Source organism: Sceloporus occidentalis, unplaced genomic scaffold (assembly GCF_023333645.1).
Source record: "Sceloporus occidentalis isolate IW3139 unplaced genomic scaffold, rSceOcc1.0.p SCAF_360, whole genome shotgun sequence".
NCBI lineage: Eukaryota > Metazoa > Chordata > Lepidosauria > Squamata > Phrynosomatidae > Sceloporus > Sceloporus occidentalis.
Window position 1 is genome coordinate 315,394 of NW_028317340.1, and position 21,349 is coordinate 336,742.

Below are 21,349 nucleotides of genomic sequence, written 5' to 3' on the forward strand. Positions count from 1 at the left end.
CAACAAAAATAAAGCCAAAATGGAGAAGCCATCTGTGAAAAACTAACCACACCTTATGATTCAATAGGTTGTAGGACCACCTTTAGCAGCAAAAAGTAATCATTTTCTATATTGCTTTATCAGTCTATCACATCTTTGTGGAGGAATTTTGGCCCATTCTTCTTTAAAACATTGCTTCAGTTCATTGAGCTTTGCAAGCATGTGTTTATGCACAGCTCTCTTAAGGTCCCACCACAGCATTATAATTGAGTTGAGGTCTGGACTTTGACTGGGCCATTGCAACACCATGATTATTTTCTTTTTCAGCCATTCTGTTGTAGATTTGCTCATGTTATTGGGATCATTGTCCTGTTGCATGACCAAATTCCAGCCTAGCTTTAGCTATTGGGCAGATGGGCTCACATTTGACTCCTTTGAATAGTTTGGTATACAGAGGAGTTCATGGTCACCTCAATGACTGCAAGGTTCTCAGGTCCTGTGGCTGCAAATTCTTTACCCCATTTACCACCGTGCTTGACAGTTGATATGAGGTATTTGTGTTGATATGATGCGTGGTGGCTCTGTGCATTATGGCAAGACATCTCTACTTTGGTCTTGTCTGTCCAAAGGACATTGTTCCAGAAGTCTTGTGGTTTGTTTTGATGTAACTTTGCAAACCTAAGCTGTGCTGCCATGTCCTTTTTAGAGAGAAGATGCTTTCTCCTGGCAACCCTTCCAAAAAATATACTTGTTCAGTCTTATTAAAATTGTACTGTCATGAACTTTAACAGTAAACATGCTGAGGGCTTTAGTATCTCTGATGTAACTCTTGAGAATTGCACAGTCTGATCTTGGGGTCAATTTGCTGAGACATCCACTTCTAAGAAGATTGGCAACTGTCTTGAATGTTTTCCACTTTTGAATAATCTTTCTTACTGTAGAATAATGGACTTTACATTTTACACTTATAACCCTTCCCAGATTGATAGGCAGCAACGATTGCTTCTCTAAGATCACTGATGTCTTTCCTCCTTGGCATTGTGTTAAAACTGCTAAAACTTTGACTTTTATAGAGGTGGTCAAACTTGCTGGTGATCAATTAACCAAGGGCATTTGGTGAGCAGCACTTGTCTGCTACTTAGCATCTTAATTTCTATGGAAGCAGTAAGGGTGTACTTAGTTTTTCACACATGGCTTCTCCATTTTGGCTTTACTTTTGTTGAATAAATCATCATACGGTGCAATGTGTCATGTGTTGTTGTTCGCACGATGGTTTCACTTACACCGCATAACCCATAAAATGTACAATATTTTCTCACCTCTTTAGTGGTGCTTAAGGACTGCCCTAAGTCCTAGTGCTTGAGGATACCCCTTGTATTAAATTCTATTTTAGCCTGAAAAGTTTGAGGGGTCTATTTCTAGAGCTACTGAGTTTAAACAATCCATCAGTTTAAATTAGAAAACTAAATTAAATTTACACACATTTAAATGAATTACCATGAAAGTTTGATTAATTAAAACCGATTTGTGTCTTTCCTGTATTCTGAGATTTTAGGTCATGTGGAGTAGAAAACAAAGAGAAAACAAGTGAAAAGTCATCAATAGACCAGTCACCAACAAGACAAGACATCTTCAGAGCACATTCTGCCCTGATCAACGAGCTTGACCGAGGAACTGCTGTGTGATAGATATCTGCGTTCAGACTGGAGCTTTGTAAGGGTTTAGAGATACCCAGGAGAGAATTATCCATTCTCAAAATTGGTATACAGTTACACAGTTCTTCCTACAAGTTAGGGAGATCTCCCAAACATAAGATATGACTTGTAGATCACCCTAAATTGATCTGTGATGCTAATCATGAATCACCTGTTTTACCCATCAAAGTTGGATATCTTGTTCGTCAACTTTAGTCAGCCATATAAAATGTGAGTATATATGTACATAGGCACATACAACATGAAGACCTTAGCATGAACCTGTGTGTAAACTACATGATGCACCCATTACAACCAATAGTGTAGGTTACAAAGACCATTGCACTGTCATTGTAACTCCTATGTTTCTATGAAGTAAAAAGGGCATTGTGAGCGCTTACACTGGTTGATGAACAAAGAATGAAAATGCTTGAAGAATGAAAATGAGAGAGAGAGAGAGAGAGAGAGAGAGAGAAAGAAAGAAAACTAGGGAAACCTATTGCATTTTAGCTAGTCATTTGCATCAGTAGAGGTAGGTGAAACGTTCCCCTGAATATCAAAAACAGCTCTAGTGGAAAGTGTTGTTTTTCTAACTTCTCGGCAGGGGAGCAATTGCCCTGATTTGAACATTCCAGGCCACTACCAAAGGGCCTTTTCTACATATAGCCACTAGGGCTTGCAGTTGCCTGGTCAACATTTGATATAGAACCAAAGATGGCAGCATTTCAGAAAAATGAGGATACACTTATTGTTGTTCTTTATATGCTTATAAATTATAATACCTATAAAGGTTTATAAGAAGGCTGGGTAAGTTAACTTGTGCTCCACCATCATAGATAGACGATTCTTTACCAGGGGATTCTACCCTCTGATAGACGGGGGATTTCATTACAGGGTTCTCTCTCTGTAATTTTTGATGAGAAATGGCTTGACCAGTCCCATTTTTTTTGAACACCAAAACATCATTTTTGGTGTTTTAGGTGTGCTACAGGGAATTTTTCTTATTTTATTATAAGGTTGAACTAACTGCAATTAAAATCCAATTGATTTAATGTCTTCACTTAATCTCTTAGTAATCTGATGCTTTAGGTGTTACATTTTGACTACTATGCATAGTCTTATATTTTATTAGTTAGCTATATGAAACAACCCTGATGTAGGAATCCTTTTCTTTTGTGATTAATTAAAAGTTAAGTTTTAATCTTTTTGACAATAATTACTTAGCTTTTTGTTTTTGTAATATGTTGTTTGTGACATATCAAAAACTATTCATCATCAAGCAAGGATCTGTGGGTAATTCTTTATATGGAATTACCCCGGTATGAATCAGAGTCTTATGCTGAACTTTTTAGTGATGCATATAGGGGTTTTCATTTAAGAGCTCGTAAGGGCATTAATTGTTTTCTTTAACTTGTGAAAAGCATATGTTTTACAATGTACCATATATACTAAGGGCTAAATTAGTCACATCTTTTTTTCATGTTATGGGTTAACATCTTACATTAAAATATTCTTGTCTAAAACAGCAAAATTGTATTTAAATTAACATAATCGTATTTATTGCAACTATAAAATATTATTTTTAGTTTTTCCTATTTAATAAGAAACTATTTCTCCAATGTGAAAATATTTAAAATTAATAATACCAGGGCACAAATCCTAAATACTAAATTCTGTTTATCAGTCACACGGCTTGTACAGTTCATAAACATCCAGTTTAAACAGCAGATCTGGCATTAAATGGTAAAATTTCTTTAACATATAATCTTTCCATGTTCCTGATATATAGTATAGTATAATCTCTCTTACACTCCCTGTAACCACAGTACCCTTATAGGTTTGTTCTATTTACTTATTTTTGTATATATATAATACATATATATATACCGTATTGGCTCGGATATAGGCTGCACTTTTTCCCCCCACTTTAAGTCTTTAAAGTGGGGGTGCGGCCTATATTCGGGGTCTAGCGCCCGACAGGCAGCGGGGTTAGGATACAGATCCCCCGCAGCGGTGCAGGGGACCTGCATCCTACTCCCCGATACGCTCAGACAGCCTCCCCTGCCAGCACTTCCCACGGGGGGGGGGGTGCCGGCACGGGAGGTTGTCTAACCGCACGATGCGTTTTACCTCTGGCCCCCCGCCTGACTTACCGGAGCAGACTCCCGGGTGTCTTGCGGGGCCGGCGGGGGACATCTACGCAATACGCGTATACAACTTCCGGTGCCGGCACATCCGGCACCGGAAGTTGTATACGCGTATTGCGTAGATGTCCCCCGCCGGCCTCGCAAGACACCCGGGAGTCAGCTCCGGTAAGTCGGGGGGCAGAGGAGGACAGTGGCAGCATATCTCGGGGAGGGAGGAGGACAGTGGCAGCATATCTCGGGGGGGGGGCAGAGTGGCAGCATGTTTTTTTGGTGCTTTTTTAAAGAAAAAAACTTTTTCTTTAAAAAAGCACCAAACTTTTAGGGTGCGGCCTATATACGGGGGCGGCCTATATCCGAGCCAATACGGTATATATATAGACAAGTTATCGGAGGGGAAAACCAGATACAGGTAGTATTAAAAACCCATTGAGCTGTAGGTTGAGCACATCAGCCATAGTTTCATGAACATTTCCCATGTTACTGACCAGCACATGTAAAGTGCCGCTCCCTGCGGTATGTGGGAAGTATAATCTCACCTAACAGTTATACATCCCACATACTACAGGGAGAAAGAAGGTAGAAAATGTTTGTTTGCCCTACAAAAAAAAGCAAAGATCCACAATGTGGGTCTTGTACTTAACACTATAGTAATCAATGAAATGTTCCAGTCCACAGGAACCTACAACTGAAATGATTGTTCATATTAACTGACAAGGTGGCATTATGGAAAACACAAAACTGGGAATTATGTTAGTGAATTTTCACCAAAAATAGATTTTGCCCATATCATTTCTTTTAGACCGTAAGCTCATGGGTGGGGCCATCAGAAGCCCACCAGGATCTTTGTATAAAAGTACCATACAGCTAGATGGCAAGCTCATGGGCAGGGTCCTTGACTCATGTTGTATTTGTATGTGTGTTCCTTTGTTATTTATTTGTTAACTACCCCATCTTTAAATTGTACAGCACTGTGTAATATGTTACTGCTTGGTAAATAAAAGATGATAATAATAATTATATTTGTAGCCTATGGAAAACATTTTACAATAAATCTGTATCTATGCCATCATGGGCACTGTAGCTGGCTGTACAGCCCAGTTGGGAGCAGCAGTGAAAAATGTAGGGCAATGATTTTGCAAGAATCAAAAGACAATAGGCCTAGGCAGGACTGGTCATCTACATGTGTTTGGTTGGTAGCTATACTTTAAGACATTATTATTAATAGAATTTACCTACAATAAAATTATAGTTTTATCGTTTTGAGTCTTTTTGAAGCAACAGGTCCATTTTATAACCTTCAACCTGCAATCACGATCATTGATGTTGGTAATGTTTAAAATAAACCTTTGTGCAGTATGGCCTCTGACGATTTTATCACTTGCACATTATTATTGCCCAAATAGAAATATTTAAATAATCATTGTTCTAAGCCTGTTGATTTAATTGTCTGGGATATCATTTGGAATATGGAATATGGTGCTGGCAGTGCGATAAAGAACAATAAAACAGCTCTTTAAAAAGTGAAAGAGTCTACTCTTGGTATTTCTGGCTTCAAAATATTTGATAAAGGCACAGATCTTTCTTGACTAAAAATGTCATGTTTGTATTCCTACATTTACTCTTTAAGTACTTAAGATTTAGATTTTTGGGGGATTTGTTTGTGTTCACTCTATCTTCCTCTTTCGTGCTTTGGTTAAAAATCAGCTTTCCCGCTAAACCTGGGGACACAACAATACACAGAGCTACAAGATGACATGCATCTAATTTTAAATACTATAATATACCGTATTTTTCGCTCCATAAGACGCAGTTTTTTTCCTCCCAAAGTAGGATGAAAAATCAGCCGCGTCTTATGGAGCGAAGATGCAGGCAGGGAGGGGGGGGGGCAACGATATACCGTATTGGCTCGAATATAGGCCGCACTTTTTTCCCCCACTTTAAGACTTTAAAGTGGGGGTGCGGCCTATATTCGGGGTCTAGCGCCCGACGCCCGGGACATGCAGTCCCGGGCGCCGGGCAGGCAGCGGGGTTAGGATACAGATCCCCCGCAGCGGTGCAGGGGACCTGCATCCTACTCCCCGATACGCTCAGACAGCCTCCCCTGCCAGCACTTACCACGGGGGGGGGTGCCGGCACGGGAGGTTGTCTAAGCGCATCGTGCGGATGCGTTTTACCTCTGCACCCCCCGCGGACTTACCGGAGCAGACTCCCGGGTGTCTTGCGGGGTCGGCGGGGGACGTCTACGCAATACAACTTCCAGTGCCGGATGTGCCGCACCGGAAGTTGTATTGCGTAGATGTCCCCCGCCGGCCCCGCAAGACACCCGGGAGTCTGCTCCGGTAAGTTGGGGAGGGGGGGGCAGAGGGGGACAGTGGCAGCGTATCTCGGGGAGGGAGGACAGTGGTAGCATATCTCGGGGAGGGAGGACAGTGGCAGCGTATCTCGGGGAGGGAGGACAGTGGTAGCATATCTCGGGGAGGGAGGACAGTGGCAGCATATCTCGGGGAGGGAGGACAGTGGCAGCGTATCTCGGGGAGGGAGGACAGTGGCAGCGTATCTCGGGGAGGGAGGACAGTGGCAGCATATCTCGGGGAGGGAGGACAGTGGCAGCGTATCTCGGGGAGGGAGGACAGTGGTAGCATATCTCGGGGGGCGGGGGGGGCAGAGTGGCAGTATGTTTTTTGGTGCTTTTTTAAAGAAAAAAACTTTTTCTTTAAAAAAGCACCAAACTTTTAGGGTGCGGCCTATATACGGGGGCGGCCTATATCCGAGCCAATACGGTACTCACCAAAAGTGTCCCGGACAGTCTCTGTCTCGCTTCGCCGTCCAGGGGAGGTCTTCATCTGGAGACCACCGCCTCTGTCGCCGCCTCTCCTCTTCTCTGGTCCGTTGCGACGGCTAAGGGCGGACTGGATGGAGAGGACGGGGGGATTTGACGCAAGCGCCGTGTCACGTATGGCGCCGGCGCATGCGCAGTACGGCGCTTGTAGTCCAACTACACTTCCCATCATGTCTGACCAGCTTTTTTCTGTGCAGGCATGACGGGAGGATGATGTCCTTTTTTTATAGCCTATTTTTTAGCTCAAAATATTTTTTCCTTTTTTTTCTCCTCTAAAATCTAGGTGCGTCTTATCAGCAGGTGCGTCTTATAGAGCAAAAAATACGGTATATGATATGACCATCACACCAATATGAGCTTGTTGGACATTCCATTCTAAGACCTTGGGCATTAATATGGAGTCCCCCACCCCAGCTACTGTACAACTGCCTCTTCTCTTCTAGGATACACAAGGTAGCCTGGCTCGCAAATCAGCATTCCAAGCCATCCCAAATTTGTTCTATGGGTTTAAACTCAGGGCTCTGTCCAGGCCACTCAAGTTTCACCACACAAGGCTCTTCAAACCATGTCTTTATGAACCTTGATTTGTGTGCAGGGGCTGGTCCGGCTTGCCATATTACATTAAAAAAAAAGTGTTAAAGTAGCTCCGGCCGGCGGCATTAGCACGCATCGGCCGTTTAGATTACATTCCCAGCAATCTGATGGCCGCATAGTGATGGGAGCAGCGTGAGGGGTGAAAGCTCCGCCCCCTCGCACTCAGACTGCTGGAGCACCGGATGTCGGGTCGGTGACTTCCCGTCAGCATAGAGAACAGTGTGCAGCTACCAGAGGACGGAAGTGAAGAGAAGTAGAAGGTCAGTAAACTAATGTATTTTTTGTACAAACTGTATATTTTTTTGTATTTGTTAAAAACAAAAGAAATCGGCATGTGTGTGTATGTAAGTGTGTCCCCCTATATGCCACTCTGCCTCCAGAAATGCCTTATACCCCCCTATATGCCACTTGTCCCATGATATGCCTTTTAACCCCCTATATGCCAGAGAGGCATATAGGGGTATAAGGCATTTCTGGATGCAGAGTGACATATAGGGGGTCAAAAGGCATATCTGGAGGCAGAGTGGCATATAGGGGATTAAAAGGCATATCATGGGGCAGAGTGGCATATAGGAGGGTATAAAGCATATCGGGGAGGCAGAGTGGCATATAGGGGGGCATAAGGCTTTTTTGGAGGCAGAGTGCCCCATGATATGCCTTTTAACCCCCTTTATGCCACTCTGTCTCCAGAAATGCCTTTTAACCCCTATATACCACTCTGCCTCTATAAATGCCTTTTAACCCCTATATACCACTGTCTCTATAAATGCCTTTTAACCCCCTATATGCTACTCTGCCTCCAGAAATGCCTTATACCCACTTATATGCCACTCTGTCCCATTATATGCCTTTTAACCAGAGTGGCGTATAGGGGTATAAGGCATTTCTGGAGGCAGAGAGGCATATAGGGGGTTAAAAGGCATATCAGGGGGCAGAGTGGCAAGCCTGGGGCAGATGTGCATAACTGGGGGGGGGCAGGTTGGCGAATAAAAGGAAATAACAAAAAAAAAATGTAGATAGAAGGGGGTAGGGATAGGGTCGCCTGAGAAGGGGGGGGGAGAGGGGGTAGATGGTGTGAGAGGAGGGTAGATTGGGTTGGGGGGGGCCTTAACAGATTCTCGCACCGGGGCCCTGAGGCTTCTAGTTACGCCCCTGAACATTACCCTTCATTGGAACTAAGAAGTCTAGCCCAATTTTTGCTAATTGAATTGCCGTTCTACTAGGACAACTCATCTAAATTTGACATTGTCCATAATTATAAGCATTGTATTATCCATATTGACTTCCAAGTTATTCTAAATTACTACCACTTTTTGTAGTTTTTAACTTTTCTTGAGGTCATTTTTAAGTTATTTATTGATTGATAGAGGGCCATCTAAATACCTAGATTTTTATTCTGCAACTTTGATATCCATCGGAGATATAGCCCGGCCAAGTGTATATTTTGGGGTAAAGACTGGGATCCCTCTGTCAGCCCATGTAGTAAATTCTCACACACTTCCTGGACTCTACCAGCACTGTAACCCTGCAGTTCTTCTCTGTAAAGCTACTATCACAGGCACCTTAGGGAAATGTTTAAAACATGTCTAACTTTTGAAAAGAGCGCAAGAGGAAAAAAGTAATTCATAAGGGATATGCATATATCAAGACAATTAGGATGAGAAAATCTGAGATACAATTTTGTGCATGTATGAGCTTTTAAAACGTATGCGCCCACAAAAATGGACCAAAAACGATTTGCATGAATATTTCGTTTTTGGTCTATTTGTTTTCGGACATATTTTATTTCGGAAATTAAATTATCACTCACACTCATTCATTCTCTGAAAGTCTCCCTATCATCTGCACCCATGTTTCCTTGCCATGCAGCTCTGTTTCTTCACTTGTATCTTCTTGTTCTTCTGTCTTCTTTCTTTGTCCACTTCTCCTGGTGAACTTCCGCGAAAGCACGTATGCTCCAGGCACACTTTCTCCCCAATTGGCGGAACGAGGAGAGGCTGTCCCGGTGTCTCCGATCTTTCGCAGAAGATTCAGAGCTCTTTGCTTCGTTTAAGTTTGTTTCATTGAGGGTCCATCCCTCCTTTACAGAGATACTTCCAAAATGAATTTGTACAAATCCGAATGCACATCTAATAGACAACTTTACACTTGGACAATTACAAGTATTGTGTATGAGACTAGTGGTCCTCACAAGCACCTATAATTTCACAGTTCCAGTACTTCCATGCATCGATACACACAGGTCAGTTTAATAGCTTGACAGATCAATTAGTATCAAGATTAATCTTAATTAAAATTAATCTATGCATTGTGAGGGTTGCTGAGGGAAGGAGATGCTTAATAATGCAGCCCTGAGGACCAGAGGTTGGACCTACTACGTTTGGTTTGAGGGTTTAGACATGCACCAAGTGCTATCGTGGTTTGTATTTACAGACTAGAGTTTGACACCCATGTTTTACTTTAGAAACGTATTCACAAATGTTGGGACAATTTCTTGCTTCCTGTGTATGGAAATATAAATTACACAGGGTCCTCAAAAACATAAAACCCAATCATTTGGGCTACAATTTCATACTTTGAGGCTAATATGATTATGCAAAGACCTTCTTTTGTGAAGACTAATAAAGATTAAAACATTGGATTTCTTTGGATATAATTTGCTGTACAACAGTCAAGTGAACGCCCTGCGTCTCTGCTTGTTCTTGGAGGGGATATCTGTTCCGGCAGCACGTCACCGTCTAATTTTGTTGCAAGTTTGTTGGGAGAAACATTGAGCGAGAAGCCTAATCCGTTTGAGCTATTTATCACAATTTGTGACTAGCACATTTAAAATGAATGCAGCATCTTTAAGAGGGCCTCTTGCTAACTATGCCCATTCTAGAAGGAACAGAAGAATGACAATTCAGCAGGATTAGGGTAGATGATGTGTGCAGTAGACTTAAGTCTTTATACTTTCACAATATTATGCAATCCGTAGAAGAAAGAAACAAACACGATCGTGGACACTTGATATCTTGGCACATTTTTCTGTATTAATTGCTTGGATATCTCTCAAGTGGATAAGTGGACCAATAGCTGTTATTATATAACTGTATGTCCTAGTATGATCATTACTGAATGAGTGGCAAAACACAAAATATCCAAAACCAGCATTTTTTTTTTTATAATACAAAAGAACACAGAAAACGCCCCACAAAGCTTTGCCCTAAAGAGCCAGTAAATGTTATTTTTAACACTTAAGAAAACCACTTAGCAAATATTACTTATATAACTGCCTAGTTTCTCTCGCCATTAGTAACGGCGGCAGCCATGTCCATCCACACTATCAAATCCTCACTGTTACAAGCGAGGATCAGACATGGCGAACGCACAATATCGTTCTTATGCTGCCTTTGGAATCAGCAGTGCATAAGTTTATCTATTTTTTTAACTCAAACGTTTAAGGTAACAGTGAAAACCTGACTTTTGTATGTGAATTTTTCTTAATTGCTCGTTCACTGGCTCTTTAATGATTGGACAATCATCTGTCTCAAGGCAAAAAAAAAAAAGTAACTATGCATTCTTTCTAGCAAGATTCCTTTCTCCCCCAAATGTAACTGGCACCATCATTTTTATGTAAAAAGGAAAAAAAACGGTGAAGCAGGTACGAAAATATCCATGGAACGTTTGTAAACTGAACTGCAATACAGCACTTTACCTTTATAAAGTTAGGTACTACAGATCTTCACTACAGTCCCACACACGATATGACACAAATCACTTTAATCCTTCAAGTGTCAAGGTTCAAAGCCCGTTTGACATCTGGGGAACCCAAACTGGCATAAAGCAGAGGAAAATGTATGGCTACAACCTTTCATTTGTGTGTGTATGTACGCAAACACACACAAAAAGTGCATAACATTCTCTTTTCAAACTCCCTGTCTTTAAACGGCCTCGCCAGAGGTGAAATGGTAAACATCTCCACTACCTCCTTGACAAATTACATAGTACTGCACGATCAATAGTCTTTTATTTGTATTTTGCGGTGTAATTGTCATCTCACAGGAACTGGAATAAAACATGTTGTCCCTTTTTATCTCTTTAATTCAGTTTATATTCATTGCATTCTTTTCAGTATACAGTTTATCTTTTCATGACTGTTTTGCTTCCAAAGTCAAGTTTTTTTGTTTGCTTTTTTTTCTCTTTCTTTCTTTCTTTCTTTCTTAGTGTTTACAATACACTGTTTGTATTACAACGAGTTTGTGTTTTCCAAGAGGGGAGGGCCATCTCTGTGAATGGATGGATGTGGAGGCTCCCTTTTGTAAGTTTTTGGTGGCAGCTTTGGGATTGGCTGAGAAGTGCTTTGTCTGGGTGGGACAGGAGGCCCAGTGGTGGAAGAGAGTTCGATATCTTGAGCTATTAAGGGGGGAGATGGCAGATGTTTTCTTGTCCCGTGAGGGGATGGAGTCTGTGGAGGAGGTGGGGTAAATGGTGATGGGCTGTATGGGAAGAAGGTATTGTGATGTTCACCTTTCCGACCCAGGGGAGGAGGTTGAAGGTGTAATGGAGAGCTGGAAAAGACATCTGGTGTACGCACTGGTTCTCGTGGTGGTAAAAGTGGGGGGCTATCTGGTGGATCAGAGACTGATAGGCGATCGGACATCTGGTACCTTGGAGAGTAAACCTTAGATGTGGGTTGACGAGGTGGAATTGCAGGAGGGCTGTCCAAATGTTTAGACATCATCTGAAACGCACACAAAACAACAAGAAATTAGAACCATCAATAGATTTCCTGTATATTAATAAAACATTTTATGGCCCTGATGAGATTTCACATGCATACCACACATTTTTTTAAATTATAAGACTAAATTAACCTAAACCAATGCCAAATCCTATCACATGTAAAACTGGAATGGGTAAGAACCCAGTCCACTATCTTTGCAGCCCATTTTCTTGACAACCTGGTTTTAAAAGGGTAACATACAAGGCAACAACTGGTCTATATACATAGGTATTAAAGCTATACACAAAGGTAATCAAAGTGGAGACCAGAAAGAATAAACCAAGAGATTTTTTTTTTCTTTCATAACAGAACTGAATTCAAGTTTATAGTTGCTTAACCTTATCATAATGGGCAACAGCTTGGCCCATATTAAATGGCCCATATTAATTTTAACCGGCAAATCCAGATCTGCTCATAGTCCAGTTTGCCTAATTTGTATTGCTAATGATTAAGGGATTTAATGCAGAGAATTAAATATATTTTACTTAAGCAATAAAAATATTATTAGTGTAGACCTTTAATTAAGGTTTTTATTCCACCTTATAAAAATGAAGGTGGATGAAAGGCAAGAAAACCCTTGACTTACTTTTGATGGTGATGACTCAGTTGGAGCAGACTCCGGCCGTCTTCGAGGTGGAACAGGTGGAGGAACTTGCATCTCTTCAGAGTTCTTAATAAAGCTTATAGAAGATATTGAAGCAGAGCCTACGGAACATTTTCAAGACATTGGAATCACATGTAAGCAAATGAGCTATTTACTGAACTATAACAATCCTTATACATGACTGAACAATGTATGCATTTGTATAGAAGTAATAACTGCAAATGGATAATTCAAAAGAGCTAAATGTATCATGAAAAATCAAATGTTACCATACAGAAGACTGGGGTCGTGCAACTAAATACTATTTGGGCCGCCATCAATGTTGGGTAAGCTGCAGTGTGCAAATGGTGCTTTTTAAGACACCATATTACATTTAAAAAGATAACAGTGACAATCATGCAGAGCTATAGATGAAATGTACATTGTTGCATTGTTTTTAATTATTATTTTTTTTGGAACAATTTATAACTTCTTCCTTCTTGGCTACATTGTGTACATACGAGAGTGAAAGGGACTGGAGAGGTCGGAATCAAAGACACTGCACACGTCGGTGGTGCTGGTTGCTGCAGATGGAGGAGGTGGCGTCAGGGGGGTCCGAGGAGAGTTTGGAGCAGATGCTGCACAATCAATTTCGCTTTCGGGGATGCGGCTGTAACTGATTTTCCTTGGCTCTTGTTGTAAAGGTGTTGGGTGTCGCATTGTACCCGGCCTGGGGTTGGATGGACGCACACCAGGAGACTTAAGCGAATAAGTGTACTTTTTTGGCTGCCAAGAAAAAAAAATACATTGTACATGTTAACCTAATGCACAGAATAACATAATAAGACTACAGAAGATCATCCCAAAGGGGTAACAATTAACTAATCTAAAAGCATTGCATTATACTTTGAGAGTACTAGTTGAACGTCCTCACACTTTTATACCCTACATATCCACAGTGTCCACATAGAACAAAGTTTTTTGCATTGGGTGGTGGTAACTTATCTACAGAGAAATTATATTTCATTTATTTTTAAAGTGACAATTCTCCGTCGAAGCACCAACAGGCTGTAGAGGCTAGCCAACAGCGGCACAACCATTCTTTCAAACATATCATCTTACTAATGTAAAAAACGCTAAAAATTGTGTTCAGTAACACTATCGGTCTCTCCACCAAATGCCGTGATGGTTACGACTAGCTACAAAAGAGACTTATTATGCGGCTGCTGAACCCCAACACACAGACTTCAATAGCTACTTACAAATCTGGGCAGCGTCTTTGCATTTCGTGGCTCTATTTCCAAAGACTTTTTAAACAAATAATCTTCAAACTCCTTTTCTGCAGTGTTTCCCATTGGGTTCAGATTTTCAAAGAATCTCTAAAACAACAAACAACCACAACAAAAATGACAGAGTTTATTATGAATGGAGTAGATGCTAGAGCTGGAGGATTTGATTATAACAAAGGCAACTAAGGCAATCCCTTAGGGCTTGGAGAATGACTTCTTGGCTGTTGCAGCCATGGTGCTCATACAGGGAAACATTGTGAGGGACCAGGCATAACCCAGAGGCCTCATCACACATCGGTAAAAACCTACCTGAAATAGTTTTCTAGCCTAAAACATCGGGGTAATGTTTTCAGAACTATTACCAAAGCCATACAAGACAGTAGAAGCTTACAAGAGACTCAAGGGAGGACAGATTTGGGTTTCTGTCAGACTGGGCTGGCTTTCTATCTATCATATAAAGAATATATAGTAGGAATGGGCTGCACTTCCATTATAAGAGGACTGGCCAGAATCCTTGTAGGAGTTTTCAAAGAAAGAAACGGTTCTTCAAATGACTTAATTTCTCATAGCATTTTTAAAGACCCTTTGGCTAACGCAAGACACTTTGCAAGCAACTATAAGCATTTTAAACCTTTTTTTTCCGGTGTGCATCTCACATACATAAGCATTTAGTTGAGTTTAGTTTCTTTGAGAAACTATACCATTGCTCGACTTACTCGGATATCAGGTTCAACTTGTAAGCAATAAGGTTGATTCTGGTACTGCTGGATCTCGCCAGTGATTTCCGCCACTTTCCTCCTCTTGCTGAAGTTCACTAGTTCTTTCCCATGTCTTTTCAGAAAATCAGGGTTGCCTTCTTCTGTTTTTAAAATATTTGTCAAATAAATTCCTAGGATAAAAACAAGATTTATCAGCCAAAAGAACTGTATGTGAATACTCCTTGCAGCAACCAGAATACGCATTCAAAAGCACTGCAAGGAGCCTTTCATGGTATAATAATGTATATGGCGCCATAATCTGTAGCATTGTACAATGGGTAAACAGTACCAGTCCATTTTTTTTTTATTTTTTTTTATCAAGCCGACCTCCTTTAAATCTTTTTTTTTTCTTCACGTTACCATTAAAAGCACTTAACATCAGCGAAGTGCATTTATATGATTCTCAAAACCACACTCCATTATTTCTAACCTATCATGAAATTGATCTCATGTAACAGACGACCTTTCCTATTTGTTCAGTGACAATGCTTAATGTAATAAAAGAACTGACAAACACTGGTAATCAGATGGTCCATGAGCGATGAAGGCCTAAATAAGACAATATACCAGGTATAATTACGGCTAATGGGAATTCTAGTCCTTTTAGTCCATGCGCTATTTAACATTGCAGCTGACAACTATATGTGTGACTGCTGAACGGAAACATTTCCCTTACAAGTTAGTCCATAAAACGCATACATTGCACTGCACCTACCGCAGAAAGGCACACATGGTGGATTAATGGACCTGAGTTTAGCCAAATATTTCTTCTGATGATCTTCGCTCAGTTCATGAGCTTCTTCTAAAATTTTCCTTTGGCGGCTCTGGACTTGCTGGACAAAAAAAAAAGAATATTGAACAAGATACTTTTAGGGTGCATTTGATACAGGGCATAAACGAGAGCCATACAGGACTTATTAAAACACATTTCACCATTTTAAAAGTGGAGCCCCATTAGCCAAACCATTCTGTACCAGTTAAAAATCTGAACTAGTCAACGAGGCTTAATTTACCTAAAGAGGACAGCCAATAGATTGTTCGCCAGAAGTTTCATGACAAACTCCTATGTTTCTCACCCATGGCACGCCAAGTATCATGGGAGATGACTACGGTCTACAGGTGAAGAACTACCAGTAGCCTAAACCTGTTAATTTCAATTCTCCTTGATCTGTCTTCTCATCTTTATTCCAACTCTCCATTTAAGCCGTTTCACTAATGCCTTACACTCTTTACTCTTCTATTTTTCTGCTCTCTGTTCCTCCTCTTCTAAGCTTATACCTAAACGTAATACTCGGATGGATACTCAAGCTAGCTTCAAGGAACAATCAAGAGCAGAGTGGCCTTTGAGCACAATGGAGAGGCCGTTTATTACATTGTTTGACAGTCAAAGGCCACTCAGTAGGCATTTTTCTTTTTCCACTCTATTACTGAAACAATTCTTGTAGTTGGAAATGGAATGTGCTCCCTGTTACAGTGTATAATGGAAGGATTCCCCCTTGAAACGCAGGAGATACCATTTAAACGACTAGAATTCTATAAAAAAACTTTTTATAATAATAATGCATAGTTACTTTATTATCTATCATGCCCAAAAGTAACATTACCTAGGGAATTAACCACATGAGAGTGATCAGTTCTAGAAAAGTGGATGGGTGTGGTAGGGTATACTGGAATTTTTTACACTTCTAAGTCAACTTTATCACTTACTTCAAAGGTGTTATCCAGTCTGTAAATGGGTGATGAGTTCATCGCACTTACAACTTCAAGTACACCATTAAAGTTGTTTAACTCTTGAAAGACCTGGAGTATTTCAATGATCCGACTCACAACCACCACTCTTTCTTCTAGGTTTTCGGTTTCTACAATACACCTGAAACAGAGAATGTGGAAAAACATACTGATTTATGACGAAAACCAGGCATTACGAGTTGGGCAATATTTACAACCATCCTTATTTAAAGTAGTAGTTAAATTTCATGTAACTGAACAGCTGAGATATGATTACATGCACTTTCAAGTGGAACCCATTTGGTCACCTTTCACAATTATGTTAGGGATATTGTATGGAAGAAATCTGAACAATTTGGACCTCACAAGCAACCAGAATTAAAGGTTGTAATTAGCTGCCCGAGTACAAGTTAGATAAGAGATCCTTTAGGGAAAGATAAAAAATGTTTCATTACTTTACATAAAGAAGATCAAGAATCACTAAGGCTTTGCACTAAATAAACGCTAAATGGAAAATCTGGTGGCCATACAATTTGAAAATCTGGTGGCCATGCTATTTGAAAATCTGGTGGCCATGCTATTTGAAGGTGCTAAGCTTTGGCTTGGGAAAATACGCTACAGAAAAAAAGTTGTCAGAAGGACTAGTCACAACACAACTCCTATAAGCACCACATTAAACACATTAAAAACAATACTGAGCATACATCAATCAAAAGGAAACACTCAGAATCCTTAGGATCAATGTCTACTGAAGACCCTATTATATTATATTATAAATTCTAATGCATTTTACCAGCCAGGGATGTCATTTAGTTTGTATGCACTGATGCTTTGCTATAGCTCAAATTACAGAGAAATACAGAAGTTGACGGCAGATGAGGACCATTCTGTCCATCCGGTCTGCCCTTCCTGATGTACAGATCCCAGCCTCAATCAGTCCTTGGTCTTGTCTTATTCTAAGATACTTTATGCCTATCCCATCCGTGTTTAAATTCTCCCACTGTATTAGCCTCTATCACTTGTTCAGTAAAGCATAAGAAAAAAAATCAGCTCTTGGATAATAAGCCAATATCCAACCATTTAAAGTGGTCAGGGCCGATGTCACACTATGTATTATTTCCCTTTTTCCATATTTGTATGTGTATGCATGCTGACTTGATAAAAGCCACAGCATGCTGATGGGTGAAGTTTCTAGCTGATGGCAAACAGAGTGATAAAATCCAGATAAAAAGACAATAGGTATCTTTAAATTAGGGCTGCAACTAATGATTATTTTAATAATCGATTAGTTGGCCGATTATTTTTTCAATTAATCGATTAATCGGATAAAAAATGCAATTTTTTTTTAATTTAAAATAATGTAATAAAAAACGTACAATTTACACTTTCATCTCTTTATCACAATGGCCTCTCGCTATTCACCTTTTTATTTTACTGACATAATAATAAAAGCTACAAGAACCCAAACACGGTGTTTCTCAAACTAGGTTTAAATACAAAGTTATTAGTAAATATTAATTCATATGTTAACTATTTTTCATATTTAATAAAAACTGAGAAAAAAGCCTTGTTTATATTTTCTTTTATTTACCAAACTGCCCCCGGTTATGCACATCTGACCCCCAGCTTGCCACTCTGCCCCATATATGCCTTATACCTCTTATATGCCAGAGATTCCACTGTGCCCCCGATATGCCTTATACTCCTTATATGCCAGTGATATCCAACTGAGCCCCCTGATATACCTTTTACCCCAGATATGTCTTATGCCCCCCTGATATGCCTTATAACTTCCAATATGCCACTCGCCCCCATTTATGCCTTATACCTCCCTATATGCCACTGTGCACCGTGTTATGCCACTCCGCTCCCCATAAATGCCCTGCACCACCCTGAAATTCTCCCTGATTCACCACTCTGCCTCCCCCAGATATGCCACTCTGAAATTCATTATACCCCCCATACACCACTCTACCTCCCCTATACACCACTCTAACTCCCCCAGATATGCCATTCTGCCTCCCTGAAATTCGTTATACCCCCCATACACCACTATAACTCACCCATACTCCACTCTGCCTCCTCCCCCCTCCCATACTCCACTCTGCCTCCTCCCCCCTCCCATATTCCACTCTGCCTCCTCCCCCCTCCCATACTCCACTCTGCCTCCTCCCCCCTCCCATACTCCACTCTGCCTCCTACCCCCCTCCCATACACCACTCTGCCTCCCCCCTCCCATACTCCACTCTGCCTCCTCCCCCCTCCCATACTCCACTCTGCCTCCTCCCCCCTCCCATACTCCACTCTGCCTCCTCCCCCCCCATACCCCACTCTGCCTCCTCCCATACTCCACTCTGCCTCCTCCCCCCTCCCATACTCCACTCTGCCTCCACCCCCCTCCCATACACCACTCTGGTTCCTCCCCCTCCCATACTCCACTATGGCTCCTCCCCCTTCCCATACTCCACTCTGCCTCCTGTCAGCAACGGAGGTTCACAAGACACAAGGGAGCCGGGTAGAGAGGCAGAGTGGCGTATGGGAGGGGGAGGAGCCAGAGTGGTGTATGGGAGGGTGGCTCCCATACACCCCTCTGACTCCTCCCTGCTCCCATACACCACTCTGCCTCTCTACCCGGCCTCAGCGTAAGTGAAGGGCAGTAACGGAGGCTGTCTGTGCGATGCAGACCCCCACCAGTTGACAGAGAGGATGATCCTCTGCAGGAGACCTCGATTCTCTGTCAGCCAGTGGGGCTCTGCACGATGCGCACAGACAGTCTCCGTTACTCACCTTCACTTACGCTGAGGCTTCTATGAAGCTGCAGTGAAAGTGCCTGTCAGCAACGGAGGTTCCCAAAATACCAGGGAGTCGGGAGAGAGGCAGAGCAGTGTATGGGAGGGGGGAGGAGTCAGAGGGGTGTATGGGAGTGGGGAGAGAGACGGAGGTGAGAGACCGGCCGACAGCGAGGGGAATCCAGGTCCCCTGCAGCGTTGCGGGGTATCTGGATTCTAGTGTTATAATCCGATCTCTGTTTGAGGTCGGATTATATAAGGATAAAATCGATAAAAATTGACAACGATTTTCATTATCGATTTTATCGATTAGTTGTTTCAGCCCTACTTTAAATAATCTTTACACCATGGTCACTATTGTCTTAATGTCGGTAAAGACCCTAAAGCACAATGGGCAAAGGGAAAAAAACATAATATAAACATACATCTTCCCATTCAATTGGAAACTTCTATACCCACGGGCAACGAGTCAGAAATGAATGGTGAAGGAAAGGATCAGTAACATCAGACAGGTATTATTTGTATATATGCATATAGTGTAAATATATTGGTTTTATATTGGGGATTGTATCTAACCTTGCATTGCTTACAATGTGTAATTAAAGGGAAACAAACTAAATGCTGTTGATTTGTGGATAGTCTATTAATCTGTTGATTTAGAATGAAGCGGAGTTTCTTGTGCCGAACTCTGTAATATAGTGTAAAATGGATACATATAAAATGGATACATATATAGTGTAAATCTGGATACATATACACACACACACACACACATATTATATATATCTATATATTAGGGCTGCAACTAACGATTATTTTCATAATCGATTAGTTGGCCGATTATTTTTTCGATTAATCGGATAAAAAAAATGAATGTAAATTTTTCATTTATTTAAAATAATGTAATAAACAAATTATATTAAATACAAACAGCATAATAAAAAAACTTTGATAAAATGCATTTCTTGCCTTTATTTCGCAACCAGCCCCCCCAATTTATGCACGTTTGAGCCCAGGCTTGCCACGCTGCCTCCCAGACATGCCACGCTGCCCCCCACATATACCATTCCACTCTGCCTCCCACATATGCCACTCCACTCTGCCTCCCACATATGCCACTCCACGCTGCCCCCCACATATACCACTCCACTCTGCCTCCCACATATGCCACTCCACGCTGCCTCCCACATATGCCACTCCACGCTGCCTCCCACATATGTCACTGTGCCTGATATACCTTATACCCGATACACCACTCCATCCTCCCCAGACATGCCACACTGCCTCCCAGACATGCCACACTGCCCTCCCCACATATGCCACTCCACTCTACCCCCAGATATGCCACTCCACTCTACCCCCAGATATGCCACTGTGGCCCCAGATCTGCCTTATACACCCTGATACACCACTCTGTCCTCCCCAGACATGCCACACTGCCCTCCCCACATATGCCTTATATACCCTATATGCCTTATACCCCCAGATATGTCACTCCGTCCTCCCCAGATATGCCTTATACCCCCCAGATATCTCATAGTCCCCACATAGAGTCACAGACCATACTTTTATAAATAAGTACTGGGTTAATCTTCACTGCCCCCAGGATTTAGATTCCCCTTAGTTTGCCCCCCTTTATCTCTAACTGCGCCTTAAGTTAACTTTAATAAATTAATAAAATTAACCCTCAGTCCTCATCATTAAATTAACCCTAAACACCCCATTAACCATAACTGCCCCTAAATTAACCCTAAAGACCCCATCAACCACAGCATCCCCTAAATTAACCCTAAAGACCCCATGAACCACAACAGCCCCTAAATTAACCCTAAACATACCATTAACCAAAACTGCCTCAAATTAACCCCAAACACCCCATTAACCACAGCTGCTCCTAAATTAACCCTAAACACACCATTAACCATAGCTGCCCCTAAATTAACCCTAAACACCCTATTAACCATAACTGTCCCTAAATTAACCCTAAACACCCCATTAACCATAACTGCCCCTAAATGAACCCTAAACACCCCATTAACCATAACAGCCCCTAAATTAACTCCCACCTCCCCTAACTTTCAGTAGCCCAAATATTAATGTTATACTTACAGTTAGATGAGTGTCACAGCCATGTGGTTCTGGCCTTCTGGGAGAAGGAAGGGGGCGGGGCCAGTTGTCACAGTG

The 21,349-nt window shown here is 41.5% G+C and overlaps 1 protein-coding gene across 1 annotated transcript in view; it reads right to left on the reverse strand.

Moving 5' to 3' along the window:
• Window positions 1-11,481: 11,481 nt before the first annotated feature.
• LOC149273791 (son of sevenless homolog 1-like) overlaps window positions 11,482-21,349 on the reverse strand; it is a 60,924-nt gene continuing 51,056 nt past the window's right edge. Inside the window, exons 16-22 of the mRNA XM_089506006.1 lie at window positions 16,356-16,518; window positions 15,364-15,481; window positions 14,607-14,779; window positions 13,864-13,980; window positions 13,123-13,387; window positions 12,605-12,723; window positions 11,482-11,976 (exon numbers count right to left, since the gene is read on the reverse strand). Coding sequence (XP_089362132.1) covers window positions 11,482-11,976; window positions 12,605-12,723; window positions 13,123-13,387; window positions 13,864-13,980; window positions 14,607-14,779; window positions 15,364-15,481; window positions 16,356-16,518 — 1,450 coding nt within the window. The remainder of the gene's footprint in view (window positions 11,977-12,604; window positions 12,724-13,122; window positions 13,388-13,863; window positions 13,981-14,606; window positions 14,780-15,363; window positions 15,482-16,355; window positions 16,519-21,349) is intronic.